Here is a 22,272-nt window from a genome sequence, read left to right as displayed (position 1 = left end):
TCTGATCGATTTTAACTCTGCCCCCACAATTGACGAGTTATCTCATCAATGAAGAGAAAATGAATCAATGAAGAGAGCTAATGATAAGTTTTTACCGCAATCCATATTTCCGTGACGTGAACTTCACTGCTTTGCTCTCATTGGTAGTAGAGATCGACCGATATATCTGTTTTCCGATTTTTTCCCCGATATTTGAGCATTTTCCGATGATCGGACATCGGGTTTGTGATATCGGATTGACCGATAAACGAGAGAATTGAGAATTGCGCGCTGGACGCATCTGAGGAGAGGAGCTCACAGCAGCAGCAGCGTGCACTGCAAATATGAAGGCGGAGTGACGCGACTTCATTAAAAGGACTTCGAGTATACTTACTTTGCATCTGAGGCATTTATAACACATCTTATTTGTGCATTAATGTATGTTATGTTAAATAAGTTGATTTATTAAAAGCAATGTATGCAGTTTGTCCAAGAATAGAGACGAACTCACAAAATCACGTGCAATTCACTTACCGGGGTTGAAGGCTGAAGCTTTTAACAAGATTTACCCTAAGTTATATTAAAATTTACCAGATAAACATTATTTTGCTAAAATATCTATATAAATGTCTGTGGATATTAATTAATTATTTATTACCTCCGCAAGCGGTCACAGTTTGATACAGTTAATGCGTGAGTAAATGCATAGATAACAGCGCTGTCAACAGACATTTCATAAGCTATAACAACAAAATATTAATTATTCTGACATCAAATAACATTACCAGTTAAGAAATTCAGTGATGTATAAGCCGTTTTGTTTGTTACTTTCCTGAATGAAGTATTCCAGTCAGTGATATTATTTGTAAAACCTCTTTGCTAACTACTTGTTTTACTGCTGAAGGCTACATGTTGCTGGTCAAAACAACCATATTATTCCAAAAAAGGCACTTAATCCACCTGTTTTACTCTATAAACTATGTATAACAAGCAGCCAACTCCGCTATACTTTTCTCTCTCTCCCGCTCCCAACCGCAGCGCGACCTTTGGATCAGTCCATTTCTGACGAAATGATAGGGGTGTTTGGAATGGTCCATGTATTGGGAATATAGTTTCTACATTATTCATTAAATTAATATTATTCTTCACTCTTTCAGACCCCTCTATTTATTACTTTGTATGCAAAGAGGGAGTGATTGTGCTGATGATTATTATTATAAGGGTTTGTTCAGTTCAGTAGTGTTGTAGTAATTATTATGTCAAAAACAGAAGTATAACAGTAAATAAAAATCGGTTCAGCATATCGGTTATCGGGCACATAAGCATCCAAATATTTGTTATTGGCATCGGTTTAAAAAAATGAGTATCGGTCGATCTCTAATTGGTAGTCGCTCCAGAAAGTAATTTGCATAAAGTAAACTTTTCTCAACTTTGACGCCTCCTACGGTCACCAATGGTTACTGTCATACGTATCGCTGGATGTCGCCGAGCTTCCTTTGAAATGAATGAGATCGCATCGCTCTGCTATTGCTAGTCACTGCTAGTCTGAATGCAGCTTTAGAAGGCAGCAAAATGGAATTCTGTTTAAAATACAAACAGAGAGCGCCTTTGTGATAACTAATCCCATATTAGAAAACTACAATACTATTTCTCGCTAGAAATGCAATTAAAAGGTGTATAGAGTGAAAATATAACTTTATTTACACTAAATTTGTCCTCCACCCTCTTCCTTGGCCACCTTTTTTTCCCGATCTCAACCAATCAAATTCTCCGTGCACACCCACGCATGGAATTGTGGGACAGGATAATTGAAGGTATTTCAGGAGACAGGAAGTGAACCTACCATTGGATTTGGACATGCCTTGATGCCTTTATGCTAGGGATGTTACCAATTAATCAATCTTCGATTAATTGTCGATAAGAAATAAATCGATAAAACTTAACGATTGTCGAATAAGCAAGATCACACATGTGTGTGCGCCGCCATGTGTGTTAAACTAGCCATGATCACAACGATACTCTATACCAAACACACACCTGGGCTTTTTGACGTCATGCGAGACAAAGCTGGCAGCCAACGTAACGAAATGGCATCCGCAGAGGATCTGATAGGGTCCGATACAGAAAATTCAAATACGGTAAGCAAAGACCCTCTCTAGTGAAGCTTGCAAGATTAGCATAGCAACACTGTTAACGCTGCTATACACAGGGAAGGAGACCAGAAGCCGTTTTTAATAAACAGATTAAAATGTAGTTTTAAATTCTGAAAAGGAACTGTAAAATGTAAACTGTAACTGTAAACTGTCGTTACACTCTGAACGGCCGCAACATATATCACTGATCATTATTGAGTGGCTGAGGCGCTACACACAAGCAAAGTTGGCTGTTGGGTGTTTTCTAAAGGAAGGTTGCTATCTCCATAGGGCTGGGCGATATATATCGGGGTATTCTCATGGGTGTTTTCAGCAAACTACGGCTCTGTGTAGTAAATGTCGCTCCATCTGAAAACAGTTTAGGGCGATTTACTTCTAATCAATGAACCGGCTTTACTGATGAAACACGCACGAGAATACCCCGATATATATCGCCCAGCCCTACATCTCCATAATATAAGAATCTTTGCTGAAAGTATGGTGCAGTTCTAAGCTGAGGTGATGACGGGAAAAGTGCCCTTTGTGTGCTTCTTGCATATAAATATCAACGACTCGGAAAGCAAGGTGAATAACTAGAAAAATAACACTTGATGATAATGAAACTATTATTTTGTCATGGACGCATGGACTTTCATGCGACTGTTGCAGAGTGAGGCGGAGTATACACTGTGTCTATTATGCTGTGTTTACACCAGCTGCGGTAGAGGCGTCAAGCACGAGTGATTCCAATGTTAAGTCAATGTGAAGACGTGTTGATGCACATCTGGAGGTCTCACGGCACGAATGAGGCATTTGCTTTTTGTGTTTTTGTGCATTTTGCATTTGAAGCGAATTTGCCGGTGACGCCCGAGTTGAAATATTTAAACTTTGGCGGATTTACGCACCGCGTTAACCAATCAGGAGCCCCGCCGGAGTCACTCATTCAACATGAAGGAACGCTTAATATTGTCCGTGAGCAGTCACCCGGAGCTATACGACACAAGTTCTTATGTCTATAGAGACCGGAGTAAAAAAGGACCTTGCTTGGAAGAGCGTCATTGAGAACATTGGGCAACCTGGTAAGTTGTAAATACACTTAACTTTTGAGTCACGTGATGTTTATCATCCCGCGCCGTTTATTTTCCCCCTATAGTAAGGTGACCAAATACAAACCGGTAACTCTCTTGATAAATGCACAACATTAGCCATCTTGCAAACAGACAACTGCATAGCATTTGCCCCTCCCACAAGAAGCGGATTTCGCCTCTGATGCGCGTCAAATGCTTGCTTTTTTGCAAATGCATTCAAACTGTTCAAGCGGGCAAACTAGGCGCGGAAGACGCGATTTTGACACCTCAAACGCGGTTGGTGTAAACGCAGCATTAGTCATTATATTTCATGACGAGATAAGTTTAAATTGATGATTTTATCAAAACACCAACTACATTGACTCATTTTACAATCCCACTAGCATGTTATTTAGACCAAACATATTTTAATTCACGCGAGGAAGCTGGCGCACACTTTTATGTCATTGGCTATACAGTATATGCCACTGCAGTAAAGGCTTATTGCACAATTACAGTTAACGATTATTCTGTTGATTGATCGTTAATTTAAACGATCATTGAATATGGGAAATTGCATAAATTGACATCCCTACTTCATGCCTTGGAATGCTACCTCCAAAGGCAGCATTTTAGAGCTTTGGCCGATAAATCACGACAAGGTACTTCTTCTTTGGCACATGTTGAGTTACTGCATAAGAGCGCCCTCTGGCTTTTGGATGTAGCTGCATTTCACCAGAATTCATTGAGAAGCATAGCAAGCAAATCAAACAATTTATCATTACATCCTTTGCATGTGAATTGTGAACCATTAACTTTATTTTATGCTAACTGTTTATTTAATGTAACAATTAGTCATTCTATTTGTAAACAGATGACTCACTGTTTACTGGCAAGCAGTCTGTCATCATCAGTAGTGTCTGTAATTGTTCAACCATCTGACGGAAGTTCAGTCATATTTATTCAGTGGTAATCAAAGTCAAAAATATATAGTGAAGTCAAATCAGCATTCTTAGCAAAGATAATAGAGAGGAAGTTGCATTCACCATCATTTCTATTGAAGGCAAATGTTATGACCGTGGAATTTTACTTCAGTTCATGCTCATACTGAGCTTTGTGTGTGCCAACTTCCTTCATCCTCTCACTTCTTGGCAGTTCCCTCAAACTTTGAACCTGAGGAAAAGGTCTGTTTAGACTGGGAGAGTTTGCAAATAGGGCAGCCAGAACAGTAAAATTGTAGCTCTAAGCAAAAGGGGATGAATAATTTGTGAATGCGTGTCACAACAAGGCATCTCATTTTTCTTGAAGTTAGGCCTACAGCTCTGGCCTAGTAAACAGATAAATATCTCATTCAATGCTTGTATGTCTTTCCTGTAATAAAACATGTGATCTGCCATGTTTGTCCACATTAACACTGTGGTTGGCTTTGTTATGTGCAGCTATCTTTAAAATTGTAGCATGCAGTTAAATTGCAAAATCCTGTTCTCTGTTTTTGATAATTAAATAATTTTAATTTAGTATGTGTTGGAGGCAGATGGTCTCACCACAGACCATGCTGAGAAAAATATATCACTTTGGCAATGACAGATACGCCCTTATCTTATGTTACTATTAGGATTGTTTTTATAGGCTACAGCAAGTGTGCACTTGAACAAAGCAGATATTTCCTATTCAGTTCATACCATATGAAATCCATTACTCAACTAATATTTTTGTTATTTTCCATGTTGATGTGCCTTGTTGACCCAATTCTGTCCTACAGGAAGTCTTTTTAGCATTCCAGGCATTCTGCACATATACTCAATCAATCAAAAACACATTGTCTGGTCCCAGATTTGTATTGGGATGTTGCTGTCATCTGTCACTAAAATTTAAGATCACTACATAATACTAGCTATTTACGAAGCTGGTCTAACAAGTGATTTCCTATGGATTGCTCATAAATATAACCACGGCTTCATGTCTGTCTTTTACAGGTCAATAAGGGAAGTGCAAATGTACTCTCAAAGTACTCTGTCTTAAAGGGAAAGGAAGCCCAGAACCTGGAGGTCGTAGCGTTTTGTGAAGACATTTCAAAGTGAGTTATAATTTTCATGTTTAAGTCGTGCTTGTGTTTGGAAGGAATTTTTAACTGTTTAAAGCAATATATAGGGGAGAGCGGGACACAACCTAACGCTTTTTGGTTTTGGCTCAATCATTCAAAAAATATTTGAGTTTGATTTAATTATATTTTTTTTACACAAGCAACACACACATCTCTGCTACAAATGAACATTTGAAGTTTGTTTCTAGTACTTACCATTCTTGGACAATTACACCAAACGTGACAGAAGTGCAAACGTTACAACTTACCCCATAGGTGGGGTTAATTGTAGCAGGCAGGGGGTTAGTTGTAGCACTTGCTAAAAATTAAGTTTGCATGCAGATATTTCAATAATATTTTGTTTATATACTTGAAGTGGATATAATAGACTATAATAGACAGGTATCCACACTGTATTCATTCATCCAGCCCTTTCTAACAATAGTTCAATTATAAATGGATACAAATGTCTAAATATGTTAGAAAAAGCAGCACAATTATGACAAAACATTTTTTATATGTGACCGAGTCTGTAATAACCATACTACAGTTTTAAAATCAAATTCTGAGCATCAAAGTCTGATTTTAGCCATTCATTTCATTATGATTTCAGTCTTTGACGTGACCTTATTCAAACAATATTAAAGATATGAACAAAAATAAGTTTGACACACAATTTTTGATAAGACAGACACATTTATTTTGTTGGCAGCCAGCAATCATTCGTGTGTAGCCTTTTTAAAAAAACGGCAAGAATTACGCTAACGTTAGCGGTTTTCATATCGTAAGTGCTGAGGGGTTTGTTGTAACAATGCGTAAAAATTAACCCCACTAAAAATGTGCACGTCCAGTTTAAAAAAAAATTTAACTTGTGGCGGCAGCCCTGCCCAGAGTCACTCCTTACTCCTCCCACAAGAAGCAGATTTCGCCTCGTACGCATGTCAATTTAGCTTCAAATGCTTGCTTTTTATCCGCGTCTACTTCGCTCTAGACGTGCGAATGCATTCAAAATGTTCAAGCGGCACACTAGACGCGGTAGACACTTTATTCGCGTTTGGTGTGAACGCAGCATTAGAAAGTCCTGAGTCAAAATCATGTAAGATTTTATAGGGGAGCAAGACTGATGTGGATTTCTGTCCAACAAAGCTAAAATTAGATTAAAATTTTAAAATGCATGATATAAAAGGAAACAGTGAAAGCTTATCCAATGTTTTTATCAACGCTCACAGGGAGCACATAAAAGAGAAATTAAAGATCTTCAATTCAGTTTTGTAGTACATCATACATTTTTATGTTAGGTTGAGCATTCACACACATTTTTTCCTTACTGTTTGCAGGCTAAAGTCAAAGTTTCCTCATGATGACCTCTCTACCAATCCTGGCTATGTTCTCAGCCCTGTGATCAGTCAAAGAGATGCAGGAGGCGACAATGGGGGCAGTGTGAAAGTGTCCATTGAGACTTCTGATTCTCAACAGCCTGTAACTTTCACTTGTGATGTGAGTTCTTGATAATTTGGTCATAATAATCCTTTAAACTTTATTATGAATTGTATACGTTTACATTTATGTATTCGTCAATTTTATTTAAAACCTTGGAACCGAACCCATGACCTTTGCACTGCTGATGCTATGCCACAGAGACACGAGATGATAATCCTGAAATGTTCATTTCTGAGCTTGCTGTACCAAATTTTACTTTCAAACTACTAGTTTAAAATAAAAAAACATGTATAAGTCATCGTACATTCAGGGTGACCACTTTAATCTCCGACTCTGAATCATGTATTTTTAAGCAGCTCTGAAGCATCTCCTTACAAATGAGGAAGTCATGACCAAACACCAGACAGATTTTTTGGCCGCTGTTATGCATTATCTCTATACATAACTGTTGTGGTGTCTGCACTGCAGATTGATGCTCCCATCGCAGTTGTTTTTAATTCGTTAGACTGAATGTCGCTTGCATGCTTTTAACTGGGTAACCTCTCCGTGGTGCAGCATGTTAAAGGCTTTTCATTGAGTTGTAGTGACCCTGGCTCAGTTTCCCGTAAAGTGGCTGTGTTCTGAAGACTTCAGTGCTTTGTTTTTGTGTGCAGAGACTTTGGCTACCTCATTCCTGGCAGGAAATCAAGACTGGCCTTTTGTGTTGAAGAATTTTTCGGTGTTCTTGTTGCCTAAGCCCCATAGCTCTTTTTGTTCTGAATAAGTCCAGCATAGACTTTGGTCTGAAAGGGAGAAAGAGACACTGTTTCCATCGGGCCTTGAATTTGCCTCACAGACAACCAGTATGTTTGAGGAATGGCTCAGTTATAACTAACTGGGTGGTTGCAACCTCTAGCTTTTCCTCAAGTTCATTCTGTTCTTGCTTATTTTTTTTTTTTAAAACTGCTGACCCAGTTCCCAAGCAAAGACGGGGGCAAAGAAAAGGTTGAATTTTATTACCCTTACCTCTGTATGGCACACTCAGTAGTCCACAATGATTGTCAGTTTGCTTTCAGATTAGGCTGTACATGCCAGTTGTACCAAAAGCAAAGCAAAAATGTTGTCACAGTCGCTATAGATTACTTGTTTTTTGCTTTACTTGCGTGAATAAAAACATAGTGTAAGAAGTTGTGTCATAAATTGTATGGTCCCCACAGCTACAATAATGGTCTCTTTATTTTTTTTTTGATACAGCCGGATGTGTCAGACCAGACATGACAATAAGCTTTATAATATATACACAAATTATTAAATTCGCTTCTGGTGTGCACACATCATAGAAAAAGAGAACTTCATACAGGAAAACAAGAGGTTTTTGGGGTTTGTTTAAGTGGAGAGAAATGCTTAGCTGTGTAATGTTAGGAATTCCAGACATACTTGGGATGAAAGAGAAGGCAAATGAAGCTGAAAGGCGATTGGGGTTTTGAACGTGTTGTGTTTTATGGCTTTGCCAGGATAAACTCAGAATAAGTCTCAAGTTTTCTGATCCCAGCCTTCTCCTTTTTCTCCCAGGATTTCTCCTCTCCAAATGTGGGTGCATACAAAAATTTAAAGGAAAACATCACTTTTTTAAAATATTTTACTATGTTCTTACCTCAACTTAGACGAATCCATACATACCTATCTTTTTTCAATGTGTGCACTTAAGCTTTGTACAACGTGTTGTGAATGTGTTAGCATTTAGCCTAGCCCTATTAATTCCTTAGGATCTAAACAGGGATGAATTTATAAGCCACCAAACACTTCCATGTTTTCCCTATTTAAAGACTGTTACATGAGTAATTACACAAGTAAGTATGGTGGCACAAAATGAAACGTAAGAAATGAGAACTATATTGTATGGCGGAAGATCACTTAGTTTGCAGCACTTCGACTCGGGTACAGTAATATTGACAGAAGTTTGAGCGAGAGGGGGAGTAAACAGGAGTAATGATTATAACTGCACGCACCGAGGTCAAAGTGCTTCAAGCTATGTGCTCTTCCACAATACAATTTAGTTCTCATTTTTTATCCGCTTAAAAATCACCACATTTTATTTTGTGCCACCATGCTTACTTGTGTAACTACTCATGTAACAGTCTTTAAATAGGAAAAACATGGAAGTGTTTGGTGGGTTCTAAATTCATCCCTGTTTGGATCCTAAGGAATAAATGGGGCTAAGCTAAATGCTAACACATTCATGACGCGCTATAGACGGTTTTAGCAGTAACAACATAAACAAGAGGGTGTCGTGGTCTGCACGTAACTTCCGGTAAACTCCGCTAGGAATAAATAACAACAAAATTCTTTAAACGTAGTTTATTTATATAACAAGCAAAAAAACAACACATAGATTACCTGGGAAACCAAAACATTTGTTATTTTCAACTAGGCATTTGTTCAAGTTTAGCAACTAGTCAGACCATTAAAAAAAACAAAACCGGAAGTAAAGTTCGGATCTAGATGTGTATCGCTTCAACGTATCCGTGTGTGGTCTCTCAATGGTCCTCATCCTAAATTCAGCTCCAGTTTTACTGAAGAGCCCAGGCATTGCTGATTGGCTGTAATTCAGCTCTCATCTTGGATCTTTAAAGAGGATCATTCCATGAAGGGGTGTAGGGCCTGTTTTGCATCAGCACGGCATGAGCATGAACAATATGGTGTCAGGTTTTATTTTTGCTCAGATCTAGAGAGTTGCTCATCTCATGCCAAATCCATTTTGCCATCTTTTGACATAGTTTTTCTCCACCTAAGTGAACTGAATTAAATCAGAGGAAAATATTTATTTAGTACAGAAATTAAGAAGTACCCAGTGTGTAGACAAAATGTTAAGTAAGTATTGCTCAAAGTAATTAATCATTCAAATTAGAAAGAGAACAGCAGACACTTAACATGCAAACTTTGGAGTGTGAATTTGTACACATTTGCATTATTTGGTCACCTGTTGGTTATGTGTGTTGTGCACTACATATTTGCTAGATGTGTTGTGGATGTTACATTAAAATGCTTACAGCGTATAGCTGTTTGAAATGCATCTTGCTTGAATGCCCTCTAATTTCTCCCAAATGTTTTGGGCTGTTGTGTCCCTGGACTATAAGTTGCCGTTTACTGTGCAATATGGAATAAATTACCGTCTGCCGGAAATGCCTTACATGAACTTAAATGAGGCCTGGTTTTGTATGTTTACACATAGGCACTGGATTTTGATTTGTGTTAAATATTTTAAAGTTGAAAAACTCAAAACACGTACTTGCTGTCATTTTCTTAGATTCATGTACATGCCACACTTTTTTCAACTTAAAGTATCAATATATATCACCCTACTTGTGAAAACCCTAATTTTGTCACTTTAAAGTGATTTACTGTGTTTTACATAAAATCATCTCACATAACGTAAAGAACGTTGGTAAAAAATTTATAACCTTGATATCTTTAATAAAGAGAATTTTCAAGGTTAAGGTACATTTCTTATCCTTCACATTTTCTCTGTATTTCTAGTGAGTTCTCCAGTAGACCTGCTTATTATGCAGGCTTTGTGTTGGGTCCATGATGACCTGAACCAGGTGGACATCAGCAGCTATGTTCTCAAGGTCTGCGGGCAGGACGAGGTTCTACAGAAGTAAGTCTTACGTTTTGTGCGTCATGCAATATTATTTTATAAACAGGTCCTCTGAAGGGGACCATTTTACTTAAATAGTGTCTGAAAAAGTTTTCTTTTCACCCACACTATTGAAAGAGCAAAACAAACATTGTCGAGGGAGGGATTGCTTGTCCTAATAAGGAACAGAGGGAATGGGGCACAGAAAATTCCTCCTGAGCTTTAGGAAGAATTGAGTTTCTTTAATGCATTGCATCCTCCCTTAGTTACTGTGGGGTTTTTTGTATTCTGAGTTCACTGTATTACAGCAATGTTCCACAGCTTTAAAGCTTTTCATTTCTCTTTGTGTTGTTTTTGTTCCTTGGTGTCTGTTTTTTTGCTGACTCTCTTGTCCTTGTTTGACCGTGGCAAGTTGATACAAGAAATTATTATAAATGAGACTCCTCTGGATGTCCAACACACATAGTCACCCAGAACACTTCTCCTGGATTCACTGGAATGGGTTGCAGAGTACAGTGTCAAATTATTTTTCGGTTGTTTTTGTTTTGCTTTCTGGAACATTTTTTGTCTTGTTCGTATCTTTTAAAAACAGGAATCTTTCTTATCCTCATGATAGCGCATTTAAACTTTAGAAACTTAAAGTTTAGATTTTTGCATAAATAATTTGTTTTTGTGTGCATTTACATAATTTTCTACAGTTCCACTAACCACAAAAGATTTTGAAAATATTTTTTATATTCAGTGCCACAACACATTTGCATACCTTTGAAGTGCTGTTATTGAAATAAAATTAAGAGAAGTTAAAGGAATAGTCTACTCATTTTCAATATTAAACTATGTTATTACCTTAACTAAGAAGAGTTGATACATCCCTCTATCATCTGTGTGCGTGCACGTAAGCGCTGGAGCGCGCTGCGACGCTTCGATAGCATTTAGCTTAGCCTCATTCATTCAATGGTACCAATCAGAGATAAAGTTAGAAGTGACCAAACACATCAACGTTTTTCCTATTTAAGACGAGTAGTTATACGAGCAAGTTTGGTGGTACAAAATAAAACGTAGCGCTTTTCTACGCGGATTTAAAAGAGGAGCTACATTTTATGGCGTAATAGCACTTTTGTGAGTACTTCGACTCGGCGCAGTAACACCCTCCCTCTCCCATTATGAGAGGGAGAAGGGGAGCGGACTTTTCAGGCGAGTCGAAGTACTCCCAAAAGTGCTATTACGCCATACAATATAGTTCCTCTTTTAAATCCGCTTAGAAAAGCGCTACGTTTTATTTTGTACCACCAAGCTCCAGCACTTACGTGCACGCACACAGATGATAGAGGGATGTATCAACAATTCTAAGTTAAGGTAATAACATAGTTTAATATTGAAAATGAGAAGACTATTCCTTTAAGGGGACACTTCACTTTTTTTGAAAATATGCTCATTTTCCAGCTCCCCTAGAGTTAAACATTTGATTTTTACCGTTTTGGAATCCATTCAGTTGATCTCCGGGTCTGGCGGCACCGTTTTTAGAATAGCTTAGCATTATTCGTTGAATCTGATTAGACCATTAGCATCGTGCTAAAAAATAACCAAAGAGTTTCAATAATTTTCCTATTTAAAACTTGACTCTTCTGTAGTTACATCGTGTACTAAGAGCGACAGAAAATTAAAAGTTGCGATTTTCTACCAAAATCAGATGTGGCACATCTGATTTTGGTAGAAAATCGCAACTTTTAATTTTCTGTATGGATCCGTGCTTATCCGGTCTTAAAGGGGCAATTCCTCTTATAAGAGATGCTTAAGGGAAGAAAAAAAAGGAAAATCACTTCTGTAACTTTAAAAAGATTAATTATATTTAACACTACTGTTAGACCTTACTTTATTTGTTTTTATATGCTTGTAATTTCTTGATTTGTATTTTATTGGGGGGTTCTGGTGTCGGGTTCCTTCCTTATTTTTTTGTCCTTGGCCAATCACATGCCTGTTCTATATGTATTCAGAGTCATTTGGAGACAAAAAAATTAAAATAATGATCTTTAACATTATCCCACAGAATAAACACAGTTTGGGCAGCCACGAGTATGTGCAGAACTGCAGAAAGTGGGAGACGGAGATCAAACTTCAGCTCCTTTTCCTTAGTACAATGAGAAGAGATTTAGCAAGAACGGTAAGAGTAAAGAGCTAAATGAATAAATAACCTTTCATTTATTACAACTTGACATTGTAAAGGAATTATAAAAGTAGTATTTGTCTATAAGAATAGTAATTAGAAATGCTCTGTATGTGTGTGCGCTAACAGGGAGAAGACGATGCCTCCCCTATAGACGTGGAGAAATATCTCGGCCTGGTGGAGAGGCCGTTTAAAGAGACAATCACGAGGTAGGAATGTGCTTATCTTCCGTCTTACTAAAGGCCAAGAAAGGCACGAGCCTGTAGCTGATTGTGCTGGTTGATTTTTCTCATTCCTTTGAACGTTTTTTGTTCTTTAGAGAGGGACTTGCTGAATACATTGAGGCCTATCATAAGCAAGTCAATATCTGCCTTCAGAGTGAGGTACTGTGTGAAAACGAAGAAATATATTTTTGCTGCAGTAATTTCAATGTTTAATGTCTCACTTACTGTTTTTCTGTCTTGTTAGAGCACACAGTATAAAACAGTGGACCTTGTGGTTCAGTCTGTTAAAAGTCTATGCTGTGCTTTGGGTGAAATCGAGACACCGGCCATCACTGATGCCATCAAGAGACTCAAGCGCTCTGTAAATCTCCCTCGAACACGTTCTCCAGAGGTCAGAGATCTTTCAGTGTAAAACAAAGCAATTTCTAGTTGCGTTTTTATGTCTGTTTGCATATGTGATCAAAAATCCTGTTTATACTGACAGGCTGGTGCCGCAGGATCTGCTTCTACATCTTCAGCTAATGGTAAGTAAATATTGCTTAATTGCTAAAGCAATCAAATAAATTGACACAAATAACAATTAAAATGGTATTTAAAGGACAAGTTCGGTATTTTACACTTAAAGCCCTGTTTTCAGATTGTTTATGATGAAATAGAACGGTTTTGACTGAAATTTGGACATATGATGCTGGCTCGAGAATTTTCATTTTCTGTTGTATCAGCCCACACCTCTACAATGGCTGTATGGGTGCACTGGAACAATCCTTCCTAAATGCATTAAACTTTCGTTTACAAAGACGTGAAACTCACCGAGTGGTCAGAGGTGTTCACTGATATGCTCACACAAAAATCGCTGCAAAAGATGCTTCTACCATTCGTTGTAAACGTGTGGACCTATTTCTCCAAACGCCTCACACCCGTATATTCTTCTGTTGAGAGCTTGAATAATAGACACTCCAGCCCAGTTGGTGGCGATAATCCGCCTTTGCCATTTGCAAGAATACAAACAAAGTTCCCGCCGCGGAGTAATACCGTACCTCACAGCACATCTAATACAAGTCAATGGAGTTGGACAAAAACTACGATAAAACCTCTTGGAATGCGTCTTTTGCAGCGATTTTTGTGTGAGCATATCACACCCCTGACCACTCGGTGAGTTTCACGTCTATGTAAACTAAAGTTTAATGCATTTTAGGAAGCATTGTTCCAGTGCACTTATACAGCCATTGTAGAGGTGGGGGCTGATACAACAAACACCCGAAAATTCTAATGCCAGCATCATATGTCCAAATTTCAGTCAAAACCGTCTTTATTTCATCATAAACAATCTGAAAACAGGGCTTTATGTGTAAAATACCGAACTTGTCCTTTAACTCTTTTGTCTGTGTCTTCACATATGCTTTATTCTGCATCCTGTGACCCCTCAGGTTATGCAAGCCCAGTGGAGGAGAGTTTAGCAGCGCTCACAGACGCTATATATGACCTCGCTAAGCTCTACCTGCGCTCTTTCTGCCCGATTACCCCCACTTGCACTATGGAAGAGAACATGGAGGGTGAGAGGGACAGCAGAGAGGCGTCTGGCACCACAGAGCACCTACAGTTCACCCTGTTTGCTGTGCATGGCATTCCTGCAGCCTGGGTCAGCAGGTGAGATAAGCTTTCTGAAGCAAGTCTTAACTATTATTATAGTTTAAATAATGCAAACAACATACCTTGAGATTCTGTGTTTATATGAAATCCATTTACCCTTCCTGTTATGGAATAATGGATTCTTACATTTTAAATAAGCACTGTAATGGCTATAATGGCTCAATGCCAAGAATGCTTTATTTGTTTTGCTGGTATTTTCTGCTTGATAATTAAAGTAATTTTTTAAGCAATCAACATACATATCTTTAATTACTTATATAAACACGTCTGCTCTATTGTGCGTGGTTATGTGATGTTTTAGCCCACTCTGAATGGCCACAGTGCTGTTAGTCATATAAGTCATTGCTTGGATAGAAAAATAAAATCTGTTGTTAAAGTTGATGATGTTGGATCATGATGTTGATGTGCACATTCATTATCAAGCTTAGGTGAATGCTAGATTGTTGATGTCGAAGCTAATCTTTTTAAGCTTTTGCTGATTGGACAACAGTGTTCCACCCTTTATCTCTGCCTGTATTTATCACCACTTAACAGCAGCACTTATGTGCTGTGACTGAATTAGACTTGACTGTGACTTCCCTACTGAGCTGTATATAGTAGGTATACAGAGCAGGGTTGCGAGAAAATATTTTATGCCTATTTTTACAAGATGTTATATAGGTTTTAGGTGTGTCTAGAATGTGTCTGTGAGGTTTCCGCTCGGAATACCCCATTTGTTATAGCATGTCCAAAATGCCCCTATTTGGGCGGCAACAAAAGTGCTAAATGAGCTACGGCTTTCAGTTTAAAAAAATAGATCAGATTCCTGTGAATACAGTCTGGGACAATAATATCTTTAGCTGCATTAATGCTTTTACAAATACAGAAAAGCTTTTGGGGAAAATTAACTAGTCAGTCAATGGCTGTAGGCAGGGCTTTATCAGTGTGACATCACATTAACAAGAGAATCAAAACAGCATGTCTAATGAGACTGCTTTGGTTTATTGGCGATTTGAAAAGGAGGAGTGGGTGGATTTTTTTTTTTTTCATTTTAGGGTGGTCGTGCTCACACACACTGCCAACACACATTTATGTCCAAACACCTTGTCAAAGTGGATTTTGCATAATATGGGACCTTTAAGGCATATTTATGGCGCTTTTCTATTGCATAGTAGTACCCCCACGGTCACAAACTGCAAGTCTGGAAAAAAACTGTTATGGTGTTCCTGATTCTCAACCTGTGGATGTTTTTTATTGCTAAAAGGGAGTTCGGGAACTTATAGCAGAGCACAAATGACAACAGGTTTACTCGTGACAGGGCAAGCTAGCATGAAGGTAAAGCTTATCTTTTACATTATAGCAATGAGACTGGTAGTGACAATCTCTCAGACCAATCAGTGATCTACAGTGTTTTCGCGTCACGTTTTGGTATCAACTTGGCTCCCTTGGAACCCCAACCCAGGTGGTACTAAAAAAGTATTGGGTACTACGTACTGCACCTAGTGGGAAAGCCCCCCAAAATTAAGCTGACCCAAACCAAACCGTGGGGGGTTATGCAATGGAAAAGCGCCATTATAGTATTACTGTATGATATACTTGCACAAAGCACAACAAAAGAAATCAAATATCTAAAAATATCTGAACTTTGGTTGCCTATGACTTGTTGCAGAACCATTGTATGAGAGCCACATCTATGTTGACATTTCAAATGAGGGTACAGAAACCAAAAGAAGGCTAAACATTTGTGCAAAGTACTTGAGTAACCACATTAAAAAATTGCGGTTACCGTGCACCCATCAATTTTAAACACTTTTTAATATTAATAGTGTACACACCGTTTTGGTTAATTTACATTGTAGGCATCAGATCAGTGTAAACCTAACAGGCCTGGGTTTCCTTTCTGTACTGTACGTGCCATAGTGTAATTGATCTTTCCTGTTTTCCAGTTTTGAAAAATACTACCTGATGTGTGCCCCGACACACAACGGCAAGAACCTCTTCAAGCCTGTCCAGTCCAAAAAAGTAGGAACATACAAGAGTTTCTTCTACCACATCAAATGGGACGAATTGTAAGTGCGCTAGCACCTAAATGTGTGGAATTTTTAGAATTAAAGGGAAATTACAGCAGACTCAGGCTATTCTTATGGTGACAACTTCCTTTGTCTGTGTAGGATAAACTTCCCTATTTCGGTGGCTCTGTTACCACTGGAAGCCATGTTGAGTCTTTCTCTCTATGGGGTCCCCAACCAGAACGCCAACAACTCACCAGATGTCAACAAGCAACGAAAGGGTCCGGAGTTTTTGGGAAAAGTGTCCATGCCTCTGTTTGATTTCAGGCGGTAAGGCATAAAACGTTACCTCACATTTGCCAACCTTTGAGTAAGGAATAATTGACGACGGGCTGTTGAATTGTTCGAAAATAATGCACACCCAAAGTGGTAATTGCCTTTACACCGCGGGTGTGCATTATTTTCAATTATACCACGGGTCTGTTGAATGCTGTATTCTCATTGGCTGAGAAATGTTCCGTGAGTATGCATTAACTTCTGATAACCGCACACCTAACTTGTCAAATGTCTTAAAAATAGGCACCAGAGCAATGTTTGTGGTAACCGTGGTATAAGAGGAATAATTGACTCCGGTCCTTTGAATTATTTGAAAATAATGCACACCTGCGGTGTAAAGCGGTGCATTGCACCGTGGGTGTGCATTATTTTCTTATAATTCAATGGCCCGTCGTCAATTATCCCTTACATAATTCAAAGGACCCGGAGTCAATTGTTCCCCTTATACCGCGGTTGCCGCGGGCATTGCTCTGGTGCCTATTTTGGGACATTTGACAAGTTAGGTGTGTGGTTTACAAAAAATAATCAACACCCATGGAACATTTCTCAACCAGTCACAAAATAACACGTGTGAAGTGATTGCGTCCGCGCCTCTTGTCCAATAAAGTGGTAACACCGGTGCGTAACTCCAAAAATTAGTCCGCACACGGTCATCAAAATAATGTCAAATATTTATTCTATGCCGAAATAATCCAATGGCCAAAGATGCAGAAATACAGACAAACGTTTCGGGCTTAGCCCATCATCAACGTCTGCTGTGTAGCTCTTAGTAGCTCTAAAAATTTTTCTTAAAATATATAAAATAAACTGCTTTTCACATCATGCCTGCTTAGGCAGTATAATGCATATTCAAAACAATGTGCTGTCATCACATAAATATGATAAGTTTAATGCAAAAGTTCTGAGTCACACATTTTTTATTTCTGTGCAACGCCCATAATGGCAGAATAGATTAATGTGTGGCTTTGTCATTGTTGACAAGTAATTGTTGTGCTTATTTACCTTTTTGTTTAAAGGGACAGTTCAAACCTTTTTTTCTCTGTTGATACTTTTAAAAAGGTTTTTAATCAAGTGAATCCAAACATGGTTTTAAGATTTTTAGAGGAAATACATTTTAAACATCTTAGAAGCCTTAGAAGCTGGTATGGTGTTTAAAAGAAAAGAAACAAAGAGACAGTTTTCCCAAAAATGAATCATTTACTGATTCTCATGTTGTTACAAACCTGTATAAATGTCTTTATGATGAAAACAAAGGAAGACATTTTAAGGAATGTTTGTAACTAAACCGATCAGAGGCCCCACAACTTCTATAGTAGGAAAAGAATACTATAGAAGTCAATGGGGCTTCTTAAAATATATTCCTTTGTTTTCATCAAAACAAAGAAATGTATACAGGTTTGTAACAACATATGAGAGGGTAAATGCCCCAGGAGTTGAAAAATTAGAACTTTGGCGAAAAAAAGCGCCACGTTAACCAATCCGGAGCTTGCTCTAGTAGTGACGTGATTAAAGGAAGCGAGCGAAGTTGCAGAAGTCCCTCCCATGACACAAGTTTCTGCGTGAATGTCTCAATGACTAGAATTTCACGCACGAATGAAGCAAGCAAACGCAAAATGTTCAAGCTGCAAACTAGACGCGGTAGACGCGAATTTGACGCCTCAAACGCGGCTGGTGTGAACCCAACGTTAGAGTTGGGAGAAGTTGTAACTTTCATATATATATATCGTCGCTGCCCGATGAAACTCACGTATGTCCAAAACGGTTACTTTTCAGAAAGTGAAAAAAACACTGTATATCAAAAGCAGTTGAATGTAGCGTTGTCATACTTGGTACGGCATATTTACATGTAACCATATTCTTGCCAGTGTCATGATATAATCCACATTTAACCAAAATTGAGTTTAAATGGACATGCGTGCATATTTTACAGTAACTTTGATCGATACGCGTTCTTCCGATCATTAATTAGAATGGCCAAGTCGCGTTTCGTATTGACAGATGAATACGCTCAGTTCATTAAATAGCCCACGTCTTAGTTAAAAACGCTTACTTTATTTAATATTAATTATACATTTACTAAATGTATCTTGCAAACTATGAAGGGACAATGAATCAATACACTGACATGGTAATGCTACACAACAGGGGCGTCAGTTTGTGTTGAAAAGTGGTGGGGACAAAAGATCAGATAAAAACATTACTGCAGGACAGGAAAAATATTGAATAACGGCGCATCAAAAATGGGCATAGCGTAGGCTAGTCAACAACAAGAAAATACTCAGCATAAAACCCTCAACATTGTCGACTGCACACATGTAACAGTCCCTGCAACACCAGCTCAACCGAACAATGCCAAAGCACCATACCAGCAGCGCTTTTAGTCAATGATTACAATGAATTTCATTACATATGTACAAGAAAACACACCATAAGCATACAACGCAACATATGTGACAATAGACCACAAAACCAGTCTTAAGCATCGCTTGATTTTTCAGAACATTTTAACCAAATGCTTTCAAAAAGTGGTGGGGACATCCCCAGCATAAATCACACTATGCTAGACAGATACTTTGTTTGTACAGTCCTACCGTAATTAAGTCACTCCTAGATGATCGTCTGGCTTATGGGGGAAACGTTTACCTCAATGAAGGAAAGTCATTGTCATGTTTATTCGGCTATATCCAGTGCTGAGCTTCGATGAAACTTTACGAGACCGGCGAGATGCTTCACAGGCGGAAGATATGCGGCGTGATTGACAGCTTTGACACCAAATGGGTATACGTGAAAATCAGATAACATGATTTCACAAGTTTTCATTGGCCATTTAGGTATGTGACGCATACTGTATACGGAAATGAACCTGGACATTCAATCTGTTGAAAAATCTCAAAATCGGCAAAATGAACATACGTGATTTTCATCGGACAGCGACGATATATATATTTCACTTATATTTGTGTAATATATGTTTAGCGTAATGACAGAGTTTCTGATATTGGTGTTTTTCAGGGTTCTGTCAAGAGGCACAGTGCTGCTGAGTTTGTGGACATCACCTCAAAACCTTCAGCCCGGAGCTGCAGGCAAAGTGAAGAATCTTACAGAGAGGATCATACTGCAGGTTCTTCATTTGTTTTTTCATTAGCTGTCTTATTTTCATTCTCTCCATCCATGTCCATTTACAAAGCTTTGGTTTCTTTTACTCCGCTGTGTAACCTGTACAAACGCATAGTCAATTGCACCTCATTACCATATATTGATTTTAAACTGTTTATCTTGCCACCCACAGGTTGACTTCCCGAGTCCAGCAGTGGACGTGCTTTATGTTGGTCCTCAGGAGAATGGCTGCCCAGATCCACAGTCTCTAGAGTCACTAGATCCAGGAGATCGGAGAGAGATAGAGAAGCTATGTGGAATAGCATCTGCTTTCGGGTACGTTTGGATTAAAAAGCTTATTGATTAATCTAGACATGTACTTCCCGAAGGAAATACCAGTGCTTGCAAAAGAATAGTTTTAAAGTTTTAGGTAAGCTTAGGTTTCAGGCTTTGGTTTAAGTAAATAAAAAGTAAACTGGACAGATCCAGAAGATTTTTTTATTGGATACTCTATAAAATGAAAGTGGAAGGTGCCAGAAATAGTTTAGAATTGAATGTGGACACCTGTACTTTAGTCACATCTTCAGTTGTCAAAAACTTACTGTGTGCATGAAGCCATAGAGAGCTATTCAATCTGATATGAATTCTTTTCCGATGACTGTTTGTAAAGCTAGCAAACTGACGCTTTCTGTATAATCTGACTTGAACTGCATGCCTGATGGTAGATACAGAATAACTCGCCATTGAATTTCGAGCTGAAAAGCAGTCCGTTGTTGGGCCTTGTTTAGTATGTTTGCTTAAGATGCATCTCTAACAGACAGCTCAGTCAGCTTTACGACAGCCAAACAACGCTCGGACTGTGGGCAGCTTTCCACATTCATCTGTGTGTATATACAAGTATCTCTGAATGCCCACCAAGTGCCAACAGCTGCAGAGCTCCCAGCGTGACTGCACATTTGCAGACACGTTTAAGAGGTGTGACTTATTTCCTGTGGATTAGAAATAACTCTTTATTTTATAGGTTGTAGGTTATCCTGTTAGAGCGTGTGCAGCTCTACTTTTAGGTCTACTTTTAAAATGACCCAGCATGCTTTTCACCAGGCTGACACGAGCAGACAAGCAGCTGCTGTGGGACCAGAGGTATCATTGCCGAGACTATGAATATAGCCTACCCAAAATCTTGGCCAGTGCACCCAGCTGGGACTGGGGCAGTATGGGAGAGATCCACTCGCTTCTCCATAACTGGCCCCCTCTGTCTCCTGTTTCAGCCCTGGAGCTCCTTGAATCAAAGTATGTATCTTGATTATGTCTTTCATCTGATTTTTATATATATATATATATATATATATATATATATATATATATATATATATATATATATATATATATCTTCTGTCTTTCGCTCTATCCCTAACATAACTGTATCACTGAAATAGTGGTCCTAAGAAGAGATTTACACAACAACAGTGTGCTTAAAATGAAAAAGGGTTCCTCTTTATATTCAAAATGTTTTGCATAAAGGCCACAATGTTTTCCAAATGATCCCCATTCACCCAGATCCATGAAAATTACTAAAAGTACTGTATTATCCATGCCAGGCTGGTAGGCTGTCAATGTCCCACAATGTGTGTACACAAATAATATGCATGCACATGACATCACCCTTTTCACAAATTAACACATTTTTTATAGTTTGCATGCAGATGATAGCATTTTCAAAAACTTGCAAATCCATTTTAAAGGGGCAATAAGTAGGATTTTAAGTGCTTTATTAATCAAAATCAATGTCTTTATTCATAAATATGTCCTTGTCGGTGTCATATGATCTCTGCCAGTGATCTGACTTTTCTTTGTAAGCTTAGAATTTCTCCTTTTTACTTACATTGAACGGGTAAGTCCAAGGAGGCATCCATATCGTTCCGCCATAAACTATAATAGCATTAATATTGTTAAAAAGCACTTGCCTAGCAACGCGTTTCCACAAGGAGTTTTTATTCAGAACACGTGAACCAGCTGGAGATCAGCGATTACATAACGGCTTCCATAGTTGCAACACTCATTTGGAAAGGGGAGGCGCTAGAAAGCACTGTTCGTTTGAATGCAAAATACAATTTCACCACTAGATGGGGGTAAATCCTACTTATTGCCCCTTTAAAAAGTTTGCATTTGCAGGCCTCCGAAAGACAGCTGTCATGTAAATGAATGAGCAAAATGCATACAAGTTGTAAGTTTTAGATGAAAACAGTGTTGTGTAAAAAGCCCTCTTTTTAACCTCAGGTTTGCTGACACAGAAGTGAGAAAGGTCGCTGTGAGCTGGATCGAGAGCAGCAGTGACGATGAGTTGGCTGACTATCTTCCTCAGCTGGTGCAGGTGTGCACATACACCTGTATACACTTGTTGTTTATTCAGTAAACATGTTGCCTTTGTTTTCTGTTGCTGTTTCTGCTGAGCTGTAGATCACCAAGTTTGTTTAACATGTAGCATTACCGATTTCTG

At 38.5% G+C, this 22,272-nt stretch overlaps 1 protein-coding gene across 1 annotated transcript in view; it reads left to right on the top strand.

The window, feature by feature from the left end:
- pik3c2a (phosphatidylinositol-4-phosphate 3-kinase, catalytic subunit type 2 alpha) overlaps window positions 1–22,272 on the top strand; it is a 46,916-nt gene that overhangs the window by 9,608 nt on the left and 15,036 nt on the right. The window contains exons 3-17 of the mRNA XM_073853564.1: window positions 5,155–5,255; window positions 6,599–6,767; window positions 10,226–10,338; window positions 12,367–12,478; window positions 12,611–12,690; window positions 12,801–12,864; window positions 12,950–13,096; window positions 13,190–13,229; window positions 14,133–14,352; window positions 16,281–16,403; window positions 16,506–16,673; window positions 19,692–19,800; window positions 19,969–20,111; window positions 20,877–21,065; window positions 22,053–22,146. Of these exons, the coding sequence (XP_073709665.1) occupies window positions 5,155–5,255; window positions 6,599–6,767; window positions 10,226–10,338; window positions 12,367–12,478; window positions 12,611–12,690; window positions 12,801–12,864; window positions 12,950–13,096; window positions 13,190–13,229; window positions 14,133–14,352; window positions 16,281–16,403; window positions 16,506–16,673; window positions 19,692–19,800; window positions 19,969–20,111; window positions 20,877–21,065; window positions 22,053–22,146 (1,872 nt within the window). The remainder of the gene's footprint in view (window positions 1–5,154; window positions 5,256–6,598; window positions 6,768–10,225; window positions 10,339–12,366; window positions 12,479–12,610; window positions 12,691–12,800; window positions 12,865–12,949; window positions 13,097–13,189; window positions 13,230–14,132; window positions 14,353–16,280; window positions 16,404–16,505; window positions 16,674–19,691; window positions 19,801–19,968; window positions 20,112–20,876; window positions 21,066–22,052; window positions 22,147–22,272) is intronic.

The sequence above is a fragment of the Misgurnus anguillicaudatus genome, chromosome 15 (assembly GCF_027580225.2).
Source record: "Misgurnus anguillicaudatus chromosome 15, ASM2758022v2, whole genome shotgun sequence".
Lineage (NCBI taxonomy): Eukaryota > Metazoa > Chordata > Actinopteri > Cypriniformes > Cobitidae > Misgurnus > Misgurnus anguillicaudatus.
This window is presented reverse-complemented; position numbering and strand designations above follow the sequence as displayed.